Source organism: Sus scrofa, chromosome 1, assembly GCF_000003025.6.
Source record: "Sus scrofa isolate TJ Tabasco breed Duroc chromosome 1, Sscrofa11.1, whole genome shotgun sequence".
Taxonomy (NCBI): domain Eukaryota; kingdom Metazoa; phylum Chordata; class Mammalia; order Artiodactyla; family Suidae; genus Sus; species Sus scrofa.
Genome location: NC_010443.5, coordinates 146,120,122 through 146,141,690, shown reverse-complemented (window position 1 = coordinate 146,141,690; position 21,569 = coordinate 146,120,122). Strand labels below are relative to the sequence as shown.

At 40.3% G+C, this 21,569-nt stretch overlaps 1 protein-coding gene across 1 annotated transcript in view; it reads left to right on the top strand.

The window, feature by feature from the left end:
* ATP9B (ATPase phospholipid transporting 9B (putative)) overlaps nt 1–21,569 on the top strand; it is a 205,873-nt gene that overhangs the window by 87,157 nt on the left and 97,147 nt on the right. The window contains 2 exon segments of the mRNA XM_013985712.2: nt 8,286–8,361; nt 12,648–12,724. Coding sequence (XP_013841166.2) covers nt 8,286–8,361; nt 12,648–12,724 — 153 coding nt within the window.

Here is a 21,569-nt window from a genome sequence, read left to right as displayed (position 1 = left end):
ATTAACTGGTTGACTGGATGTCATTGTGTATGTGCACATTCATTTCCTTACATACACATGTGTGTAGTTCATTCCATACTCTTTGCACTATTATGGCATTTTAATATAGCCTGAAGTCCCCTCTCGCCCTGATTATTTAATAGGATATGGAAGATTCAGTAACTTTTTATTTTAACAGCTTTTACTGATATTATAATACTTAGGGATTTTAATAAATGATTATTTTTTTCTTTTTAATTGCTGCAGTTATTTTTTAAAGATTTCTGGTAATACAGTCAGCTTTGTTTCACTCTTGGTCACTTACAAGGATTGGTGAGCAGCTGTCACCATTTGAGAAAGCATTTAAGGGCATGTTGTGTTCCAGATAATGTGCAAACTATGGGCATGTGAAAATGACGAAGAGATGCCATTACTCTGTAATCTTATTTCTACAAGTGCCGCAGTAAAAGTGCATGCATGAGATGTTCGTGGCAGCTTAGAGAATAATGCTGTCCTTGTGATCAGTACCTTGTAATGAGCTCTGAAAAACTAACATCTCTGTGCTTTTGCAAAAATATTTATGAAAAAAGAATGTTCTTATTAAAGACAATTTAGCATATGAGAGAAAGTCTTAAAGGCACCCTTAGTACAATAAATTAAGAGTTATTAACATAACCACTATTAATACTTTGGAATTGTATTTGCTTTCTTCCTTTCTGTTTCACAGGTTTATTTTGCTTATCATTTGCTAAAAGTTGAAAATATTTTCTAGACAGTGGCTGAGAGTGAGTGCAAGTGTGAGTGAAGCACGGCAGAAAACACCAAGACTACAAAGTACAGTTCAGCTAGGGAGTGTGTGACTGTGTGTGTGACTGTGTGGCTGTATATGTGATACACTGTGTGACCCTGCAGCAAGTGTTGGGGAAGGAGGACTGGGAAGGAAAGCCAGACTCAATCCTGAAGGTCTTTGTCAGAAGGGAGAACTGGGAATTTCTGTTGTGGCTCAGCAGATTTAAGAACCCGACTAGTATCCGTGAGGACTTGGGTTCGATCCCTGGCCTCACTCAATGGGCTAAGGATCCAGCATTGCTGTGAGCTGTGGTGTAAGTCACAGATGCACCTCAGATCTGGTGTGGCTGTGGCTGTGGCTGGCAGCTGTAGCTCTGATTTGACCCCTAGCCTGGGAACTTCCATATGCTGCATATGTGGCCCTAAAAAGCAAAAAAAAAAAAAAAAAAAAAAGAGGGGGGGAAGAAGGAGATGAGAAGATTTTCAGCTTAGAGGAGAAGCTGTAATATTGTTGTGTATAGGATAATTGCCCTCACCTGAATTTGTTTACTTGTCACAGCTCCTCCCCGCCCCCCGGGCCCATGCACTCCCCCAGACTGCAGCTCCTACATGTAGCACAAGTGTGAGAAAGAAGATACTTCAAACTTCAGTTTATTGCAAATGGGATTAAATACCCAAAATGGCACAGTCAGCCAGGATAGTGTAGAAGAAAGTTGTTTGTGCCAGGATCCTGATTTCATCAAGGCTTTTTAGTTATTTTAAGATATACTTACCTTGTATGAATTATGGCAAGTTCTTAATAAGTATAATTCATTGCCTTCATTTGATATTCCTGACAAGGTTTTGTTTCACTCATTTTTTAATTTTATCTAACTTGAATTATAGGTTATTCCAGATGAAAAAACCGTGCTAAATAATTAGTTTTGTAACTGGAAAATGGAATTTAGTGTAATTACTGAAAATACCAACTGAACATTTTAAAAAGTGATATCTGCTTGTATTCCTTTTTAATGGTATAACGTATAAAAGAGAAACTATACATTTCTTTTGATCTAGCCTGTATAGTTAAATAAGAATCAGAGCAAATTAATTCAGGTGTCCTGTGGCAATAGACATATATTTTATTGCCCATGCAGAGTTTAATACAGGTATGCACATTGTAATTAATATCTGTATCCACTTACCTTAAAACAATGTCAGGGTTACCTAAATTGTTGATTATATGACATTTTGTATTATATAAATGATTCATTTTATTATTATTATTGATATCATTAATTTTGCTTATTGTTCAAGGCTTTGCTTTTCTCTCTGAAGTTTGGGGTTTTAAAACTGTGGCCAGTTTTAAATTGAAATATTAACAATATTCATGGTCCTTAAATCATATTCCCACTTAATCTTTTTATGATGCATTTTCTATTGTAATTTCCTTTGCAAACCATAGCATACTTATCATTGTTCATGTCTTTTCCAATCAAAATACTTTCCCTTTAAAAAGGAAATTTCTATTGTTTGTTAAATAGGGTGCACTATTGAGAAAACAGCTTGAAATTGTAGCATTTTGCATTCTTTATCCTCAAGGCAAATTTTATCTTTTCAAACTGTGTAACATTAAGGAGAAGAAAACCCAAAGAGAAAGTTATTTAGAAATAATTTCTTTCCCATCTTCTCTATCTTTATTCTGTACTACATGAGATTGGTAAAGAACTATCTTTTACAATAATTTTCCCAATATTAGAAAAATGTTTAATGTTTAAAGTCCATCATTGTTATTATAGAAACTGCATAGATCCTATGTATTTTCAGTATATGATTGTGTTAGAAATTGATAAGAAGCATTCATATGGCTAAATAGTCCTAGAACAGTAATGGGAGAACCAACTTACATTTCTAATAAAACTGAATTGTTTAGAACCTTTTATTTACAGTTTAGAAAGCCTAATAAAATTTTTCTTGGAGTTTGACACAATGGGAAAATACTATACTGAAAGATATGCATGTAATTTTAAATTTCCATATTAAGGGAGCTGCAGGAAGAGATGTAAACTAATGAAATTGTATTCATTTCTACTTTTACGGTCAATTCATGATTATCTGTTGCAGGCAGGGTGGCCTAAGGAGTTTTTAGGAGCTGGGATGGCCTAGAATAAGAGCAGACTGCTGCCATCTTGCTGAGTTCTACAGTGAGGGGTGTCAGAAATTAGAGGGAGAGTGTCTGTCTGTTCTTCCATTTATTCTCTTACTGAACAGAGGTGAGTGTCTGCTCTGTGCTCCATGCCCATAAGATCAAGGTCAATGCCATGGTTAGGTAACTCACAGTCTGGAGGGATTGCTAAACATAGGAATAGCTATGATACAGTGAAAATATTTAGAATTTATATTAAAGAATAATTTTACTTGTTTTGTACTTTCAGTGATAAATGTGTGAATCAGCAATGGGAAGCATATATATCCCAGTTATATACTCAATTTGCTAGGTCATGGCTTAAACTCCTGCATTAATACACAGTTACAGGATATTCCATGTGCACCATATTCAGAAAAGAGACGTGAGGGTATTCCACTTTTTCTGTCTCTCCAACAGTGTTTATCAGTGTTAGATTATAAGACCATCTTTGTAAATGAATCCGAAATTGGTCATTTCAATTTAGTCATAAATTTCAGTACAAAATTTTTTTTTCTTTTTTTTTTTGGTCTTTTTAGGGCCACACCCATGGCATATGGAGGTTCTCAGGCTAGGGGTCTAATCGGATCTGTAGCTGCCAGTCTACACCACAGCCACAGCAATGAGGGATCCGAGCCACATCTGTGACCTACACCACAGCTCACAGCAACACCGGATCCTTAACCCACTGAGTGAGGCCAGGGATCGAACCCGCAACCTCATAGTTCCAAGTCGGATTCATTTCTGCTGCACCACCTCGGGAACTCCCCAGTACAAAATAATTAATGCATAGAGGCCACTTTCTTTTTTCTTTAAAGTTGATGCTTTGTTCTATAACACCATTAAAATCAAGGGAAAACTCAGTTTTCCTGGATAACCTCTTCCTGAGTTAGGCAGCTTTTTTCTCTTTATCTTGAACAGCTACTTTGGTTGTAAGCACAGGGTACAAATGGTGGTTCCCTGCCTGACATTTTTCTGTGAAAGAAACAAGAAATGGTATTTGAGTACATGAGGCAAAAGGACATGAAAATCATCAAAAACAAACAAAAAAACAAGAGTTCCGGCGTGGCTCAGCGGAATCTGACTAGCATCCATGAGGACGCAGGTTCGATCCCTGGCCTTACTCAGTGGGTTAAGGATCCAACATTGCTATGAGCTGTGGTATAGGTCACAGATGTGGCTTGGATCTGGTGTGACTGTGGCTGTAGCTTAGGCCAGCAGCTATAGTTCCAATTCAACCCCTAGCCTGGGAAACTCCATATGCCACAAATGTGGCCCTAAAAAGACAAAAAAAAAAAAAAAAAAAAAAAAGACTTGAAAATCTTATGTATTATAAAGACTTTAATGATGGTATTCTAGCCTAGCCACTGTGCAGGAGCTTGATTTGATTCCACATATTTTGGAAAGCAGTAAATGTATTACTGCTATTAGTGTAACACTATATAAAAATATGGAGTTCTCTCAGCAGGTTAAGGATCTGGCGTTATCACTGCAGTGACTGGGGTCACTGTCTTGGCATGGGTTCACTTCCTGAGCCCAGAACTTCCATATGCCATGGGCGTGGCCAAAAAAAACACTATATAAAAATAAAATGGTTAAAGGTACTAAAACATTTTATAGCCTTACCATCCTATAAATAGTAATATTATTCTCTTGACTGTTCCCCACTAAATTATTTCCCATGTATGTACCTGTTTATATTGGAATAATATAGGCCTTATATTTTCCCCACTTAAAATATATATATTCCTCTAGTATTTTTATATATTAGATATCAATAGGCATTTTAAAGCTAAAATTACTAAATGCAACAAAATGGAACATTTTACTTCACAAACTATAATTGAAAGAAGTAACTCCTAAGGGACTTCGAATCAAGACAAAGTATGTATTTGTCTGCAGAAGCAGCGATTGGCCATCTGCTGGTATCAGAGTATAGAGCAGACAGAATATTTCATTGAGGGCCATCTATGGAGCTTCTGCACTTCAAGACCTAGTTTACGTACCATCATTGGAAGACTTGCTTATATTTCCTTGTTTGTACCACTGCACTTTGCTACCTTTCTCTCTCCCCCTGGGGCACTACTTTGTCCTGTTTCTGTGCTTGTTTAGCACTCACACTAAACCAGGGGCTACTTACTTAGATGAATGGCTATTTTAATTCTTCTAACACAATACTTGGTGTATGTTTAGATTCCAGATACATGTTTGAATGAATTGAATGTACTGTCCTATTTACAGATGATATAACTAAGGCATAGTTAAAAGAAACAGCAGTCTGTATTCTTAAAGTGAATTTTTTCTTTAAGAAATGGCACCCCACCTGTGTTTTAAACACATAGCAACTCCGCAAGCTTCATATTGACCAAGCCTGATACTGAGGGAATGTCTCCACCAGGTGGCAGCCTTTTGGGAGCTTGTGAAGGTGGGGAGGTGTGGGCTGCAGGAGAGAAATTTAGCAGTGCTTGGAAGGCACTGGTGGGTCTAGTTGTTTTATTGTGTCATTATTTCTATCTCTTCCTGTCCAGTTGTTCTAGCCAGCATTGCAAGGGAGATAGTAAATCTTCCCACTACTACTGTAGGCATGTGTACTCCTTAAGTTCTATTAATTGCTGCTTAATATGTTGTCTTTGGTTAGGAGCATAATTATTTATAATTGTCATCTTTTTGCCTTATTGAACACTTAATTAATACGTAATGTCTCTTGAGATCCTGTTTGATTTAACATCTAGTTTGTGTGATACTAGTATAGCCACCCCTGCTCCCTTTTGCTCACTCTTTGCATGGAATATCTTTTCCCATATTTTCACTTTCAGCTGCTTTGTGTCTATGGATCTAAAGTGAGTCTTTTGTAGATAGTAAATGGTTGGATAATTTGTTTTTATCCATTCTGCCAAAATCTATCTTGTGATTTATGAACTTAATCCATTTATATTTGAAGTAATTAGTGATTAAAGAATGACTTATTTCTGTCATTGTACTGTTTTCTATATAGCCTATAGTTTCGTTGTCTCTCATTTCCTTCGTTACTATCTTGTATTGTGTTTTGTCAGTTTTTTTATAGTGAAATTTTAAAATTCCTTTCTTATTTCCTTTTCTGCATGTTCTATAGCTGTTTCTTCGTGATTACCATGAGGATTACACTTAATATCCTAAGGTTATAACACTCTAATTTGAATTTATACCAACTTAAGTTAAATAATGTATAAAAACTCTAATCCTTTACAGCTCTATCCCCACCTCTTTCAGTTGTAGTTGTTACAAACGTACATCTTCATATATTGTGTCCTAAAATATAAACTAATAATTCTTTTAAATGCATGAATGTCTTAAATTATGCAGAAAACAAGATTTGGAATTACAAAGTTAGAGTGATACTAGTTTAGAGTAACAATTGTTGCTTCTTTTTCTTTAAATTTATCAGTCTCTTAAATCATGTAGAGAACAAGGAGTACAGTTATAAACCATTATTACAATAATATTTACTTTTGTAATTATCTTCATTGAGATCCTTGTTTCTCCATAGGGTTTTAAGGACCATCTGGTGTCCCTTTACTTCAACCTACAGGACTCCCTTCAGCACTTCTTGTAGGAAAGGTCCATTGGTCCCTCCCAACTTCCTTAGCTTTTGTTCATCTGGGAATGTCTTGATTTCTCCCTCACTTCTGAAGGGCAGTTTTGCTAGATAAGATGTAGGATTCTTGGTTGAGAGTTTTGTTTGTTTGTTTAGCACTTTGTCTATATTAGTGTACTGCCTCTAGCCTCTAAAGTTTCTGATGAGAAATCTGCTAATCATTTTATTGAGGATCCTTTGTATGTGACAGTTCACTTTTTTTTTTTTTTAAGTGAAGTCTGAATTTGCTTATTTCTTGATGCTTTCAAGATTCTGTCTTTGTCCTTGTCTTTTGGTTTGGTTTGGTTATAATGTCTCTAAGTGTGAGTGTCTTTCAGTTCTTACTTGGATTTGATTGAGCTTCTTGAATGTTTACATTCATCTCTTTCATTAAAGTTGGGGAATTTTCAGCCATTATTTCTTCAGATTTTCTCTTCGCTCTGTTTTCTCTTCTGGGATTTTCACAATGCATATATTGATTTGCTTTGTTGTGTCCTGTAGATGGATTCCTTAGTCCCTTTCAGTTTTCTTCAACGTTTTCAGCCTCTTAGCTGCCTTTATCTTACCTTCAAGGTCACTCTTTCTTCTGCCTGCTCAAAACTGCCTTGAGTCCCTTTAGTGAGTTTTTCATTTTGATCATTGTACTTTTCAGCTCTTGGAATTATTTTGGTTTCTGATTAGGTTTCTGTCTCTTCATTCACATTTACATTTTATTCATACATCATTTTCTTAACTGTCTCCACATCTTTGGTCTTTGAATATCTGTAATATTTTTCTTTAAGATCTTTGTCTAGTATATCTGCCATGAGGTCATTTTCAGGGATAATTTCTGTTTATTTATATTTTTCTTTTGAATGGGCCATACTTTTCTGGGTTTTTTTTGTTTGTTTTTTTTTTGAACACTCTACATTTGAACATAATACTGTGGTAACTCTAGAAGTCAAAACCAGAATTTGCTGGGGTTTTGTCACTGTTTTTGTTTCTTGTTCTTTGCTTGCTGTAGACTCTGCTGAGGATCATCCTGCGATGTAAACTTAATGTCTTCTTGTGTCTTTTTTGAGACTTTCCTTGGTCCTAGGCAGTCATTTTCTATTTCCTTCCATGTATGCTGTTGTTTTTGAATGTCGTAGTCTTTAATGTCTGGCTTGAAAAGGAAGAACAGAGAAAAGCAAAGGGGATAAAGGGCACTAGCCCTTGAAATCCACTTGATGGGGGAGGGGATTGCCACAATGGGGGAGGTGTAACAGCAATGGCCACCTGCCTCTTTGGCTGCATCTCTGCCATCTGAAGCAGTCATCAGCAACATAGCGCAGGGTCCTTCTTGCCCACCCTGGCTTCTGCAAACTGCTCTGGAATCGTGTGCTTGGCCTCCTGCCATGTGGCTGGGGTGGGACATGTAGGTCACCAGAATTGCCTGCAGTAACTGTCCAGTTCTTCCCTGGAATGCGTATGCCTCCCGCAGGTGGCAGACTGGTTACAGCTGACAGATTGCACTCCTGTAGTTGCCGTCCAGCTGGGACATGGTGCTGGTGCTTCCTGTGCCTCCATCACCCCAAATCCTCTAAGTGCCTGACTTTCACCCCGTTTTGCACTGCCTTTCCACAGCTTGTCAGCCAGGCCCAGCTGGTGGACTTGTTTTTACTACTGTAGGTGTCTAAAGTATGAGTAATGAAAAAGTTGCTAATTTGTGTGTGTTTTTTTTTGTTTGTTTTTTGTTTTTGCTCTTCTGTTCCTGAACAGGAAGACAGTGATCCACCCATTCATGAAAGTCTCAGCATAGAAAATACATTGTGGGCAAGCACTGTTGTTGCCTCAGGTAAGAAATAAGCTCTATTTTTAGCATGAATTCTCGTATATAGGAGATGCTTTGTGTTTTTAAGTGTCTCCAAATAAGTGTATCTCAAGTGCTTTCCCCATGGAGAGAAACACAGACCCCAGTTCAGCAGGTGGGGGACAGGCCCAGGCTTGTGCTGCTGCTCTCCCCTTGGTGCCCTTGAGGAACAGATGGGGCAGCTCGGGCCATGCCCCTCATGAAGGAGTGCATGGGGCCTTTTGCTAGGTGACGCCTGTTTCTTGATGGATTTGTTGGTGTACCTTCAAGGCTGGTGTCACCCAGAACTGGGGAAGCACACAGTAAGTTTAGAGCGACCTTACCACTCACTCATCTAACCGGATTCACGGGAGGCCAGTGGGGTGGGAGGTATGGGGAAGAAAAGCATTGGATGAGGCAGGGGCCTTGGGAGGTAGATCGGACCAGGTCTTTAGGGGCCAGGGTGAAAATTCTTCTGATGAAATTGGAGTATGTTGGCGTACTTCTAGTGGTCGAACAGGGAAGCCACTTAAATATACATTTTGGAAAGCCACTTTCTTCCAGAGGTGCTGAAAATCTAAATGATTATCACCGTTTCAGAAAGTAGGTGACCTTGCTGCTGGCACCAGGAGGAGCAGCGGGGGGCGAGGGTTATGGCGGGGGAGGCCGGGAGATACACAGGGTAAAACTGTCCGTGCCCATGCTGACAGCCCTCTTCTCCCAGAGCAGTTGTCCACGAATGGCTTTGTGTGGACTCCTGGCTCCAGACCACACACTGGGGGTGCAGTGAGGGACAAAATCCTTAAGGACCCTGTCCTCAGGAGCTTATGGGCAAGAAAGACCTTACAGAGATGGGCGAAGTATCTCACACAAGTGCAGGGTGCCTAGAAAAAGGAGCAAACTTTACCTGGGGGAGACTTTTCCAAGGAAGGACGTGTGAACTAGATTTACACCGGCATGACTAGGCTAGATGGGTGTACGGGGGCGTGGGGAGGGCCCTTGGCAGCACAGACCACCATGTGAAAGGGCACAGTGGGCTGGAGACAGTGATCCGAGGGCTGTTCTGCGTGTGTGTTCTGATGGAGCAGTTCCCAGAGGAGAACATGTGTCCCCCTTTAGAGGAGAGAGAATGTTTTATAGCTTTAAAAATGCATGATACGAACATAGCAACTTAATAGATAGAAATTCTGATCAGGGATTAGATGTTTTTTGTCGTGATGGAATTTTCAAATTTCTCCAAAGAAAAAGAGAGAGGAAGTAAGGTTAGCAACCATGAGGAGGCCTCGGGGGCCAGCTGGTCAGTCGCTGTTGAGCCCAGGAGAAGGGCTGTGGCTCAGAGGCCCACCCTTGTCAGCTCGGTCGGAGAGCTGGGCTGTAATTGGGCCAGGCTTTGAACCCAAGGGCACCATCCTCAGTGTCTGTGCCCTTCAGCACTTGGCATGTGACAGAGGTCGGAGAAGCATGTACAACACGGCACATTTACATCCTTGGTCACAGGCTTTACATCTTCTGTGTCTAGGTGTGTCTAGGTGTTGGATTCTGTTTTGTTTTCATCATATTGATCTTTTTTTTTCAATAAAGGGTCAAGATTGAGTTCCCTCATAAAGATATTTGAAGAGTCTCTTTTTCTTTATAAATTTATTTGATCTTTTGTTTGCTTAGTTACAATGTTGTTACTGATCCCCAGTACTATTGATTTCTGGCCTTTCTTCTCAGAGGGATAGAGGCACCCAAGCCGGAGGCGCGTGATACCTGGGTAATTCCTTGTGCGCAGCTTTTCTCTCCTGACCTTAGTTCTCTTGATGACCTTGGCAAGTGTTCTCTCCTAGCTGTGTACCTGAGCAACGCAGGCACAAATTAGTCATCAAAGCACATTCAGCCACATAGGTAACCCTTTCTCGTTCCTTTAGGTACCTAGAATTCTAGGAGTAATGTGAGGACTCTTACTTTCTGTACACTCAGTTACAAGTTGAGAAGGAAAGACCAGTCTTTTCAAAAACCTTATTCTTTAAAAGGTTTATGTCAGTTGAATTCAAGTTGCCTTCTAGGTGAATTCAGGCCTCCCTCCCTTATCATAGGAACTGAACATGTGGGAACAAGGACTCATGTTGACACAGACAGACAGATGCCAAGGACTGAGGGTCACCAAGAGGGACAAACATGACTTTCCAGAGTGCCCTGCTGCTTTCCCTTATTGGTTCAGAGAATCAGGAAACCTGCTGCATTTCAGTGACAGGTGGACATGGGAGATTCTGCTCATAAATGACCAAGAGCCTGGAAGAAAAGATGAGTCCTTGAGAGCAGGGCTACTGGACGTGTGTGCATAGACAAGGGTGGAGAGGGTGTCCAGGACTGATATTGATGGTGATAAAGACAGAAAGTGAGAGTAAATATTTGGAAGCTTCTAAGATTTTTTTCTTTTTAAGGTTGGGGGTCAAATCAGAGCTACAGCTGCCAGCCACAGCCACATGGGATTCAAGCCGCGTCTGCAGCCTACACCACACCTCATGGCAATGCCAGATCCCTAACCCACTCAGCAGGGCCAGGGATCGAACCCACATCCTCATGGATACTAGTCAGATTTGTTTCCGCTGCACCACAACAGGAGCTCCCAGAAAATTTCAAGAATTTGATGAAGTAATTTAATGTTAAGAAAATGGGGTCAGGTATTTTCTCAATTTTTTTGTTATTCATTTCCCTTGGATACTTCCTGTTGTGGTATTTTACAAACTAGTCCTCATGACCAATTAGAAATTTAAAAATAAAGCCTTTATGGAGTTCCCGTTGTGGCTCAGCAGGTTAAGAGCACAACTAGAATTCATGAGGATGCAGGTTCAATCCCTGGCCTTGCTCAGTAGGTTAAGGATCCAGCATTACCTCAAGGTCTGGTGCAGGTTGCAGACATGGCTCGGATCAGGCGTTGCTGAAACTATGGTGTAGGCCAGCGGCTGCAGTTCCAATTTTGAGCCCTAGCCTGGGAACCTCCATATGCCTTTGGTAAGGTCTTGCCCCTTCCCCTGCTGTGCCCAGTTAGCTGGTGGAGCCCAGACTCAGCGCAGGTGTCACAGTCACTCTCCATGTTCCCATTGGTGGGACTGGAGCCCATGGTCAAACAGGGCATACTCTGCCTTCAAGAGCACAGTAACTGCAGGCTTCACTGCTTTGCCAGGGGCACATAGTTAAAAAGGGAAAAAAGGGAATGCTTTTTTTACAAAGAAAATCATGTAACCTCTGCAGATGTATCTGCTGAGTGGTGCTGTGGCATCTTCTGTCTTCCTCTGGGTTCTGTGAAGGAAGCAGTTGGTAGTGTGGTGGGATGTGTGATATGTAGCTGTTATTGTCATGTAAACACCATTATGTAAACTGTGGTCATGTTTATTTCCCGATCCTGGCTTAGGGTTCACTAGATTCCACATGTGACATTAATGTGACATCAAAGAGTTTGTATATAATTACTATAGTTAATTCTTCAGTGATTGTTGATTTCAATATTATGGATATATTCTTTTTCACTTTCAAATTTTGAAAAAATTAGGAATGTAAATTATGCATAGCAGCAGTTCTAGGAACCGACTTCCATGGTTTTTAATTTCATATTCCAGAGATGAGTGCCTCTGATCTGAGGCTTTGAATCTATAGGTCATTCTAGGGATATTTTAGTATTCTTTTATTTTTAATTCGATAAAGCACAAAGTTACCATTGCTTCTTGACATACACAATTAGAAAACCAAACTTTTAGGAGACATGAATAAAAGAGACATCTAAATTCAAAGTCAGATATTGTTTTTATAATATTTCTCCTCTTGTTTTCATCGTATATATGCAGAAATGTCAGCAGGGCGCTTGTACCTCATAGTGCTGAGCCTTTACAGTGGAAGGTACCCTTAGACTTGTGCTCAGGGAAACAGGTTCACCTGGTATCATCTTGGCTTGAGGGCACATGACTCTGACCAGTTAAGAGTGAAGTAGGCTCTCTCCATGTTACTTCAGTGTTAAAGTTACAATTTTAATAGACATTAAGGAACAAACAATGTCACTGAAAGGATATTAGTACCTTTTCTAATGTTATGTGTCAGTAAATTAGTATTGCTTAAGAAATCATTTGAGTTTTTCAAAGATTATTTTTAAAGTTGAGATTAGATTTTATTGAACTACCAAAATTCAATAGGCTGTTGGATACATATATATAAAATTAAATGATATAATAATATTTTCCATCAAAACAGTTAATTAGGAAGTGCTCCCTGTGTCCTTCACGTTTCTCTGTAAGGACCACTTTTGTGTTTTGCAGGTACTGTGATCGGTGTTGTCATTTATACCGGAAAAGAAACTCGAAGTGTAATGAACACATCCAATCCCAAAAATAAGGTAGGCGAGGTTGAGGACCAACTGCCTTAATGCCTGCTCTTCCTCTTGGGGAGAGCACATGTGGTTCTGAGTGGCCCATGCACCTTGGCTTAGTACAGAATACAGGCAGAATTTCACAGTGTTGGTGATTTAGGGTATGAATTCTCTGTGTTTGTATAACAACATGCTCGTGTCGAAGAATTTTCAGAACTCTATTCTTGGTTAAGAAGAGTTTTATGTCTCTTAAATTTTTGTTGACATATATATATATATATATATATATATATATATATATATAATTTGCCCGTAATTTAACATTTAATTGTGGGTCTTTTAATTTCTCTTCAGTTTATTTATTTTACAACTTGCACTCTTTACTTTTATGTTGATTGTTCATTTTTAAAATAAAGGAGTCTATATTAATGTTTTTACGGTATTTTATTTGATAGTGTTATGTTATTAAACGGGTTTTATTCAAGTCATTTCCATTTCAGAAGAAGCATTTTGAAAACCAGATTTTAGTTTTAAAGACTCCGTGATTATATTTCTAAATTAATTATATTCCTTCTTCAGTCCTAAAATTGTTATTTAAGCAGTTGGTGTGTGTGTGAGGTAAATCATATCAAAAAGTTAGTTTGAATTCTCAGTAGTAATTACTTGAATAACACATTTTTGTATAAGTCATAATATCTGCAGATCTCTAGTGAATGAGATGCTCTTTCTAATGGTGCATTTACTCATTTTTCTTTGAAATACAATCTCTGTGTATCTAAGTAGAACAACAAATCCTTTCATGGAGTCACACCTTGCTTTGTGAGTAAGCAATAGGAAAGGTGCAATCTGCAGGAAATTTTAAAACAAAGCAATAGAAATGAAATAATTCTTTGAAAAGATCTTTTTAGGACAAAATGTGTTTCGTTTTTTTCATCCAAATACTATTTTAAAAGATAGTTAACTCCTCAAAAACTAGGAAGACATCACCAGTCCTATGAAACCTTGGCCTGTTTGCAGTGCCGCACTCCAGCACCCATCGTGTTTCCCATCCCCAGAGGGCCCCCACCCAGCAGGGTTGCTGAGCCACCCCGGTGAGACTGATGTCCTTTTACACGCCAGCATGTGGTAGGGCTCCAGACATCTGTATGTGACATGTTTGCAGAAGTCAAAGATGTTGAGCTGCTATTATTTTAGTATAAATTCTGATTTTGATAGTGGAAAAATCTGTCAACACATACATACATATATGTATATGTAAAACTTTGAGCAAATCATATATACTCAAGTCAGTAATTCTAAAATAGAATTAAAATTATTTTAAAGTATTAAACTAATGACAAGAATGAGAATCACATACTTGGCTATGTGTTTTCCGGTAAGTACACTGTTTTTCTTTCTTTAGGAAACAAAACTAGAATGTCAGATACTGCATATATGACTTCCAGGGTTTTTTCCATAATCATTTTACTTTTATATTTATGATAATATTTGAGGGTAAATTTAATTTTAAATATTAAGTTTAAAAGTCTTAAAACTTTTTAGTACAACTATTTTTTCATTCTATTTTACCCTTCAGCCTGCTTGTCACTTTCTCATTGTCCATCTACACAGTCATATCTTTTCTGGGTCACCTTTGGTTTTAGCTCACTGTGCTCGTTCCCTTGGGTGTTGATCCATAGTTACTCAGGTGACCTTTCCCACGTCTATGACACAGTTAAGAACTCTGGCCCTGGAGCCTGACCAGCCTGGGCTAGAGTCTGGTATTGCCACAGACCAGCCCTCTGACTCTGGGCCAGCAGCTAAATTCTGTGTCTCACTGCTCAGTAAATGTTACCTGTCACATCTGTCTGTGAAGTGATGCGTGAGCTGTGAATGGGTGCCATGCATTTCAGCCAGACCCTTGTCAGTCCAGGAGCTGAGTCTGTGCTGCTGCCTCTCCTTCTCCACCCCTAATCTCTGCCCTCTCCTTCTCCTTCCTCCTCCCCTCCTCCCTCTCCCTCTTCTCTTCTTCTCTTCCTCCTCCCCTTCCTGCTTCCTTCCCCCCTCCCTCCTTGCACTGTGCCTCCTCTCCCTCTTTCCTCTTCTCCTCCTTCTTCTTTCTCTTGGTGTGAGCAAAATGCCTCTTACCGTAGGAAGGACATTTTGGGATTTTGCAGAATGGCATCCAAGTTCTGGCTCTACCGTGTGTCAGCCTGCCATGAGGAGCACACATGCTCTTTCTGAGGCCAGGCCTCCCTGGTGCTCAGCCAGCACCTGGTGCTCCCCTTCTAGTTGGAGCCCTTAGAGCAGGGGTAGCTGCTAGTGCATGGTGGGTGCCCATCCAACCCCATCACTTGTGCTGTGTCGCAAGTCTGCTCAGTAGCCTCTGAGGAATGCTGCCATCAGGTTTAGAGCAAGGAGAGGGCCATGCAGCGCAGCAATGCATCAGCATGGTGCCCACTGCTCCTTTAAGGGCGCTGTGGGAACAGACCTCCGCCCTGATGTGGAAGCATTTTTAAAAAACCAAGGAATCGTTTTAGGAGAGAAATAAAATCTCTAAATTTGCATATGTCATAAAATCTTTAAAGTTTAAATGCCAGATTTATAAGAATAAAATTCAGAAAAAGCTTACAAGCGTAATACAGTGGGCAAAAAGTAACAGATTTAATGTATGTAGGGCAAGTATTGATACGTGTTGAATGAAAAGAATGTGTGATCCTAAGCAGAGAAAAGGAAGACAGAAATTATTATTCACTGTAAGACATCAGCTGAAAACTCCATCTCAGTGGCCTCTGTGGCTTACTAAACCAACAGACTTTTGGATTCAAAGAAGGAGCATAGACGAAAAAGGAAATATGTAAGATGTGTTGAGTCGTTGCTGGGTTTCATCACATTTCTTCAGGGAAGCTGTAGTCTCTGAGAGCTTCCTGGGTGCAGACATAGAGGGAGGGATCGAGTGCCAGGCAGTGATCTGGATGGGAAGCACATACTTAGGAATGGATCATGTGTGGAGTCACACTGTTATACAGATGGGCCCTAGGGCTGAGGCGCTCAGATGCAAAGGCAGATAGGACTCTGAAGGAGGACCCTCGGGCCAAGGGCTGTAGGATGGAAGACTGGACTTGTTGTTAGGCAGGGCCCAAAGTTCCCGGGAAGCACGAGTGACAAACCCTGACTGACTCTACTGTGGGAAGAGGGCTTTATTGATTCTGTTTATTTCTGGTGAGAAAATCAATATTGCGAAACTACTAATGCTTTCAATAAAAGAAGAGAGGGTCTTATTTTATTTTATTTTATTTTTTGTCTTTTGTCTTTTTCGGGCCACACCAGCGGCATATGGAGGTTCCCAGGCTAGCGATCCAATCAGAGCTACAGCTGCCGGCCACAGCCACAGCTACAGCAATGCAGGATCTAAGCCGCATCTGCGACCTACACCACAGCTTACAGCAACACCAGATCCTTAACCCACTGAGCAAGGCCAGGGATCGAACCCACAACCTCATGGTTCCTAGTTGGATTAGTTTCCACTGTGCCACAACAGGAACTCCGAGAGGGTTTTAGTTTATAAAGATGAAAAATATTCTTTGGAAGAGTAAGTTTCACAAGCATCTAATAGTAACACACATATATATATATAAATTAAAAAAATGCTTAATGGAAAATTATATACTGTTATATGGAGAATAGCTACCATGTGAAATATGGTATGGTTTCTTTGATTTTGTAGAAAATATTGACACTCACAGACATAGAAAATAAACTTATGGTTACCAGAGGGGAAGGAGGGGGATCAAGTAGATACACATACTATACATAAAGTAGATAACTAACCAGGTCCTGCTGTAGAGCCCAGGGAACTACACTCAGTATTTTGTAATGACTTATATGGGAAAAATCTGAAAAAGAATAAATATATATATGTGTATAACTGAATTACGGTGCTGTACACCTGAGACCAACATGATATTGTAAATCAACTATACTTCAATAAAAATAAATAAAAAGGAAATACTTACAATCATAAGTTAATCTGCTAGTATTCCCCGCCCCCCCGTCCTTTCCTCCCCCTCCCTCTTACTCTGCATTTCATTTGTTTTCTGCCTTCATTATAGTGTATATTAGAGGATCGTGTGAACTTGTAACATTGTTTTAAGTTCTTAAAAGGAATGCCAGTTTAAGGAGAAACAGTTAATGATAGTAATAGTTGGTGTAGTAAAACTGATGCAGAACATGGAAAGAGCTAGAGACAGCTCCTAAGAGCATTGAGAAAGATTATAGCCTGACAATTGAGGGTCATAAGTTATTGATCACTGTTAAGGACCCAGCTGGTGCTGAGAATCTTAAATTTATCTTGGAGCCAGTATGGTTTCCTCAGGCTGATGTTCACGAGCCCCGAAGCAGAAGTGAAGAAACAGCTGGTCTCAGGTTTTGGACTATTGGGTGGGTGTGAGAGCAGAGGGCTGACAGGAGCTCCCCACAGCAATGACACTAACTGGCTACATGCAGATGGGCAGTGAGGTCGGTGACAGCAGAGGGGTCCCGTGGGTTGAGATTAGACGTCACAGCACTCTTAGTGCCCACGCCCACTCCCAGGCCCCTATTTCTCAGTTATCCTGTGTACGGCACAGGTTTTGCATCTTTGATGACAGCTTTTCTGGAGAAAGCCATCTCCCCCTGGGAGGACCACCAGCCACTCTCTGCTGCCTAGGGCTGTGAGCGTGATTTCCCTCTCATGTGTCTGGGGCTTTCGAGGACCATCCTGTGCACTTGGTGAATATCTTCCAAGAGCTGAGTAGATGGGTTTTAGATATTTGACCAGTTTATATTGGTTGTCTCATAAAGTGTACTTTAAAACTTACTATTTACTCACCTAGTGTCCCAGGCCTTTATTTGGCCAAGTTTCCTTTTTGTCTTCATTTTGTCCACTTTGTTCTTCTCTAGCTGCCTTTTTAAAGATAATTTCAGGGGTTCCCATGGTGGTGTAGCAGTAACAAACCCAACTAGTATCCATATGGACACAGGTTCGATCCCTGGCCTTGCTCAATGGGTTAAGGATCCGGTATTGCCATGAGCTGTGGTTTAGGTTGCAGGCACAGCATGGATACTGTGTTGCTGTGGCTGTGGTGTAGGCCAGCAGCTGTAGCTCCAATTTGACCTCTGGCCGGGGAACTTCCATAAACCCTAGGTGAGGCCCCCCCCCAAAAAAAAAAAGAATTCAAGTATAAAAGTAAGGAGAAAAGTATGATCAATCATCTCCCTAGAACTAGGTTTAACACAAGTTCCCTGCTCCTTTCACCTTTTTCTGTGGTTGCAGATTTCATGCCCCTTTTTTCCAAGTGTGCGTTTTTTAAAAGAAAGCTGGGCCCTTTCTGTTGCTGCGCCTTCGCTACTTGACCACACAGCCTTGTCTCACACCCTCTGAGTGGCCCTGGGCCATTGACATCAACTTCACATCTGTGGCACTATTCCACCCCTTGGAAGCCCCGCCTCGACTTCCTGGATCAGAACCATTGGGGTCTCTGACACATGCTGGAGATTGAGACCTGCTGCTCCCTTAATAGACACCACGGTTTAAGATGTCCAGGGGATCCCTGAGCAGATTAATCACGTTGAAACTGATGTGTGTGACTCTGACAGACGTCCCACTTGAGTTCATCCTTTTAGAATGGCCTTGAAATTGGTTCTGGAAATCTAACTTGATAATTTTATGTAATCAGAATAGACAATTTTAGCTTATAATAGGAGCTTATTAGAATGCTTTTCAAAGTGTAGTGTGTTTCATCCAGACGTGGGAATTGAAAATAAAGCCTAAAATATTGTTAGACGGAGGAAAGTTCTAAGGTAAAGAGAAATTTCTGAAGCTCTTTTGCAGAGTTAGTGCTTGCTGAGGACATATGCCAAGCAGAGGTTGCGATCTACCCAAGTTTGAAAATTCAGTTTTAAAACATTGAACAAATCAAAAGTTTTTATTACTAAGCAATTACTTTTAAAGTAATATTTAGTGAAAGTTTAAATTATAAGGAATACAACTTGAGTAATGGACTGCTTTCTAAGACCTAGCTTGAAATATATTTAATAAGATGATTCTTGATTACATTTAAGAGGGAAGAATTCTTACAGACGGTTAAGAAAAATCAATTGTGACAGGTTGCCATTTTCACGCCATTCATAATAATAAGTTGCTCTGAGCAAGAACAGCAAGGATGAAATGATAATACAGATTGCTTCCAGCAGTTATTGCAATCCCTGGGGCATATTGATTTGTGTTTCTAATAAAAAGATGCTTTCAAATGTCTCATTGACAGACAGGTGATATGGGCCATTATGTGAATTAGAGCTGCTTCTCGTTATCTGAATTGTTGTAAAGGCCTTTTCAGATAATAGAGCAAAATAGAATCAGCTATGGTGTACTTGGCAAGTTGAAATATCAAGGCTGTTTTGGAGAATAGCTCTTTTATTGTAAAGGGGGCAGTTTATTAATATTTTAAAAGTTGTGTTGATTTATATTAAAATTTTACAGTAGAAAGACTTTAGTCTCTCTTTTTGTGGTTTCATACAATCATGGCACCCCTTAATTTTTTTAAAAGTTGCCTTCTTGATAAAATATATTTGGATTTAAATACTTGTTTAAAAATGCAATCATGGGCTTCACAAAAGAGCTACATTCTGCAGCAGATAGTATTATGGTCTACAGAGATAAAAAGACTTTGGGAATGTTTGTTGGGTAACTGTTATTAATATTAACAAAGCATAGTGTTTCAAAGCCTCATCAGAAGAAGATGAACTTGGGACTTCCCATCATCCAAGTTCATTTGCAGCAGAAACAAATCTGACAAGGAACCATAAGGTTGAGGGTTCGATCCCTGGCCTTGCTCAGTGGGTTAAGGTTCTGGCGCTGCGGTGAGCTGTGGTATGGGTCGCAGATGTGGCTCAGATCTGGCATTGCTGTGGCTGTGGATGTGACCGGCAGCTGTAGCTCCGATTAGACCCCTAGCCTGGGAACTTCCATGTGCCTCAGGTGCGGCCTTAAAAAAGAAAAAAAAAAGAAAAAAGAAAAGAAAAAGATGAACTCAAGAAGCAGAGCTGCAGTAAAGTAATTCGGTGGCAGGTAGACTCAGAGCCAGCCTGGCCTGGGGCTGTAGCAGCACACACCCTCCCCCTGCCCTGGCGCAGCTGCCCACTTTGATGGCCCAGTGCTGGGCATCTTCATTCAGCAGTGTGAATACAAAGGAATCTGTAACTTCAGGAAGGTGTTAAGGAGGCAAGAAGCTGAGTGGGATGCCACCGAGATGGCCTCTGGGACGCCAAGCCATCAGGGCTCATAGCAAGGTTGTAAGCTGTGAAACCCGAAACTTGTGGGTGATTTCCCACCTGAATCTGCCTATAAAGCAGGGGCTCTAAAGGGGAACACAGCACGTTTGTTATTTAAGTACTTGAATCACTAAATAGACTTAATTTTACCTAAATTTCTGAATGAGAAGGGCTTACTAATTTGTTACGTGTAAAATAACTAATTGATGATACGTCATCATTTCTGAGCAGTACAGCTGAATTCCCCATAATCAACTTCTTAACAGATAAGTATAATTTATCCAAGAGGCAAATAAGTATTTTCATAATTGCGTTTGTTTTTTGAGATCTTGAGTTCTTATCCTGAGGCCATAAAAACTGTTAGAAATTTGTGGAACTTGTGATGACTTATCTCTCATGACATTCATGACATTTCGATTTTAATTTATGTAAACTCACAAAACTAAGTATTTATTGCTCCCAGATTATCCTGAAGCATTTCTGGTGAAGGCCTTTCTGGATGGGTAAGAAACATGATCTGAAATACCTAGCGAGGCTGAAAATGAGGACGTTTCAGAACCTCTGTTGGGAACTGGAATGGACGGGTGATTGCGTTGTGAATGAAGACAGAAGAGGAAGATAATGAGAGTTTCCTGTTGTTTTCTGCTCCTCTCAGTAGCTTCATCTTCCCAGGAGGGCTGTGATACCCAGACCAGCTGGGTTTGTGTGGTCTGGATGCCCTCTGTTATTACACAATGAGCCCGCGAGGGTCACCGTGAATCTCAAATGGTTGTGTGCATGGCTTGGCTCAGAAGCAGGCTTTATTGGGGAAAATTCCAAACCAGAGGTCAGCTGGAAGGGAAGGCCTACCAGGGCAGGACTGTTGGGCCCACACCCACCGTGGTCAGGGGACAGCACCCCTGACCTGGCAGGCCAAGTAGGGTGCCGCCAGGTGAGGACACCGCCTGGGAAGTGGGTGGCTGTTCAAGCACAGATCCTCCCCCTGGGGGCAGGCAGCCCAGGCCCTGTGCCTACTGGCTCCCTGTGCAGGGAGTCCCTGGTCCACGGCTACTGCCTGTGGCCACGGTAATACAGACCCAGTGCGACTCTCTCAGGGAGACCCAGGACTCAGGCCTCCTCGTTGTGGCACCATTGCCATCCCTGCCTCCAGTGTGGTACCCCATGTTCACTGAATGGTTACATGCCTTTTCTTAAAGAGTAGTTCGTGGTTTTTTTCCTCCTTAGTCACTTTTTTTCTAAGCAGTAATTTAAAAATATGTATATTCCTGAGAAACAAATCTTACCACATTTGGTTTCAACTAAATTCTTTTCATGTGTCTGAAAATATGTTCTGGATACTAATGTGTTTTTTTAAAATTTGATTTGTTTACATTAGAGTAGCAGCTGTACCAAACTTTTTTAAAAACCTGCATTAACTAAAATACGTGTATGATAGATTTAACATGAGATTAAATTGCTTTCTTTTCTCCATGTAGTTATTAGCATTGTCAGCTAATAATTACCTTTTGCAAAACTTTAAAATATATCATGTGAGTTTTAGTTTTCCTGCTATAGTAAGCTGTTAACTGCCTGAGATTTCTTT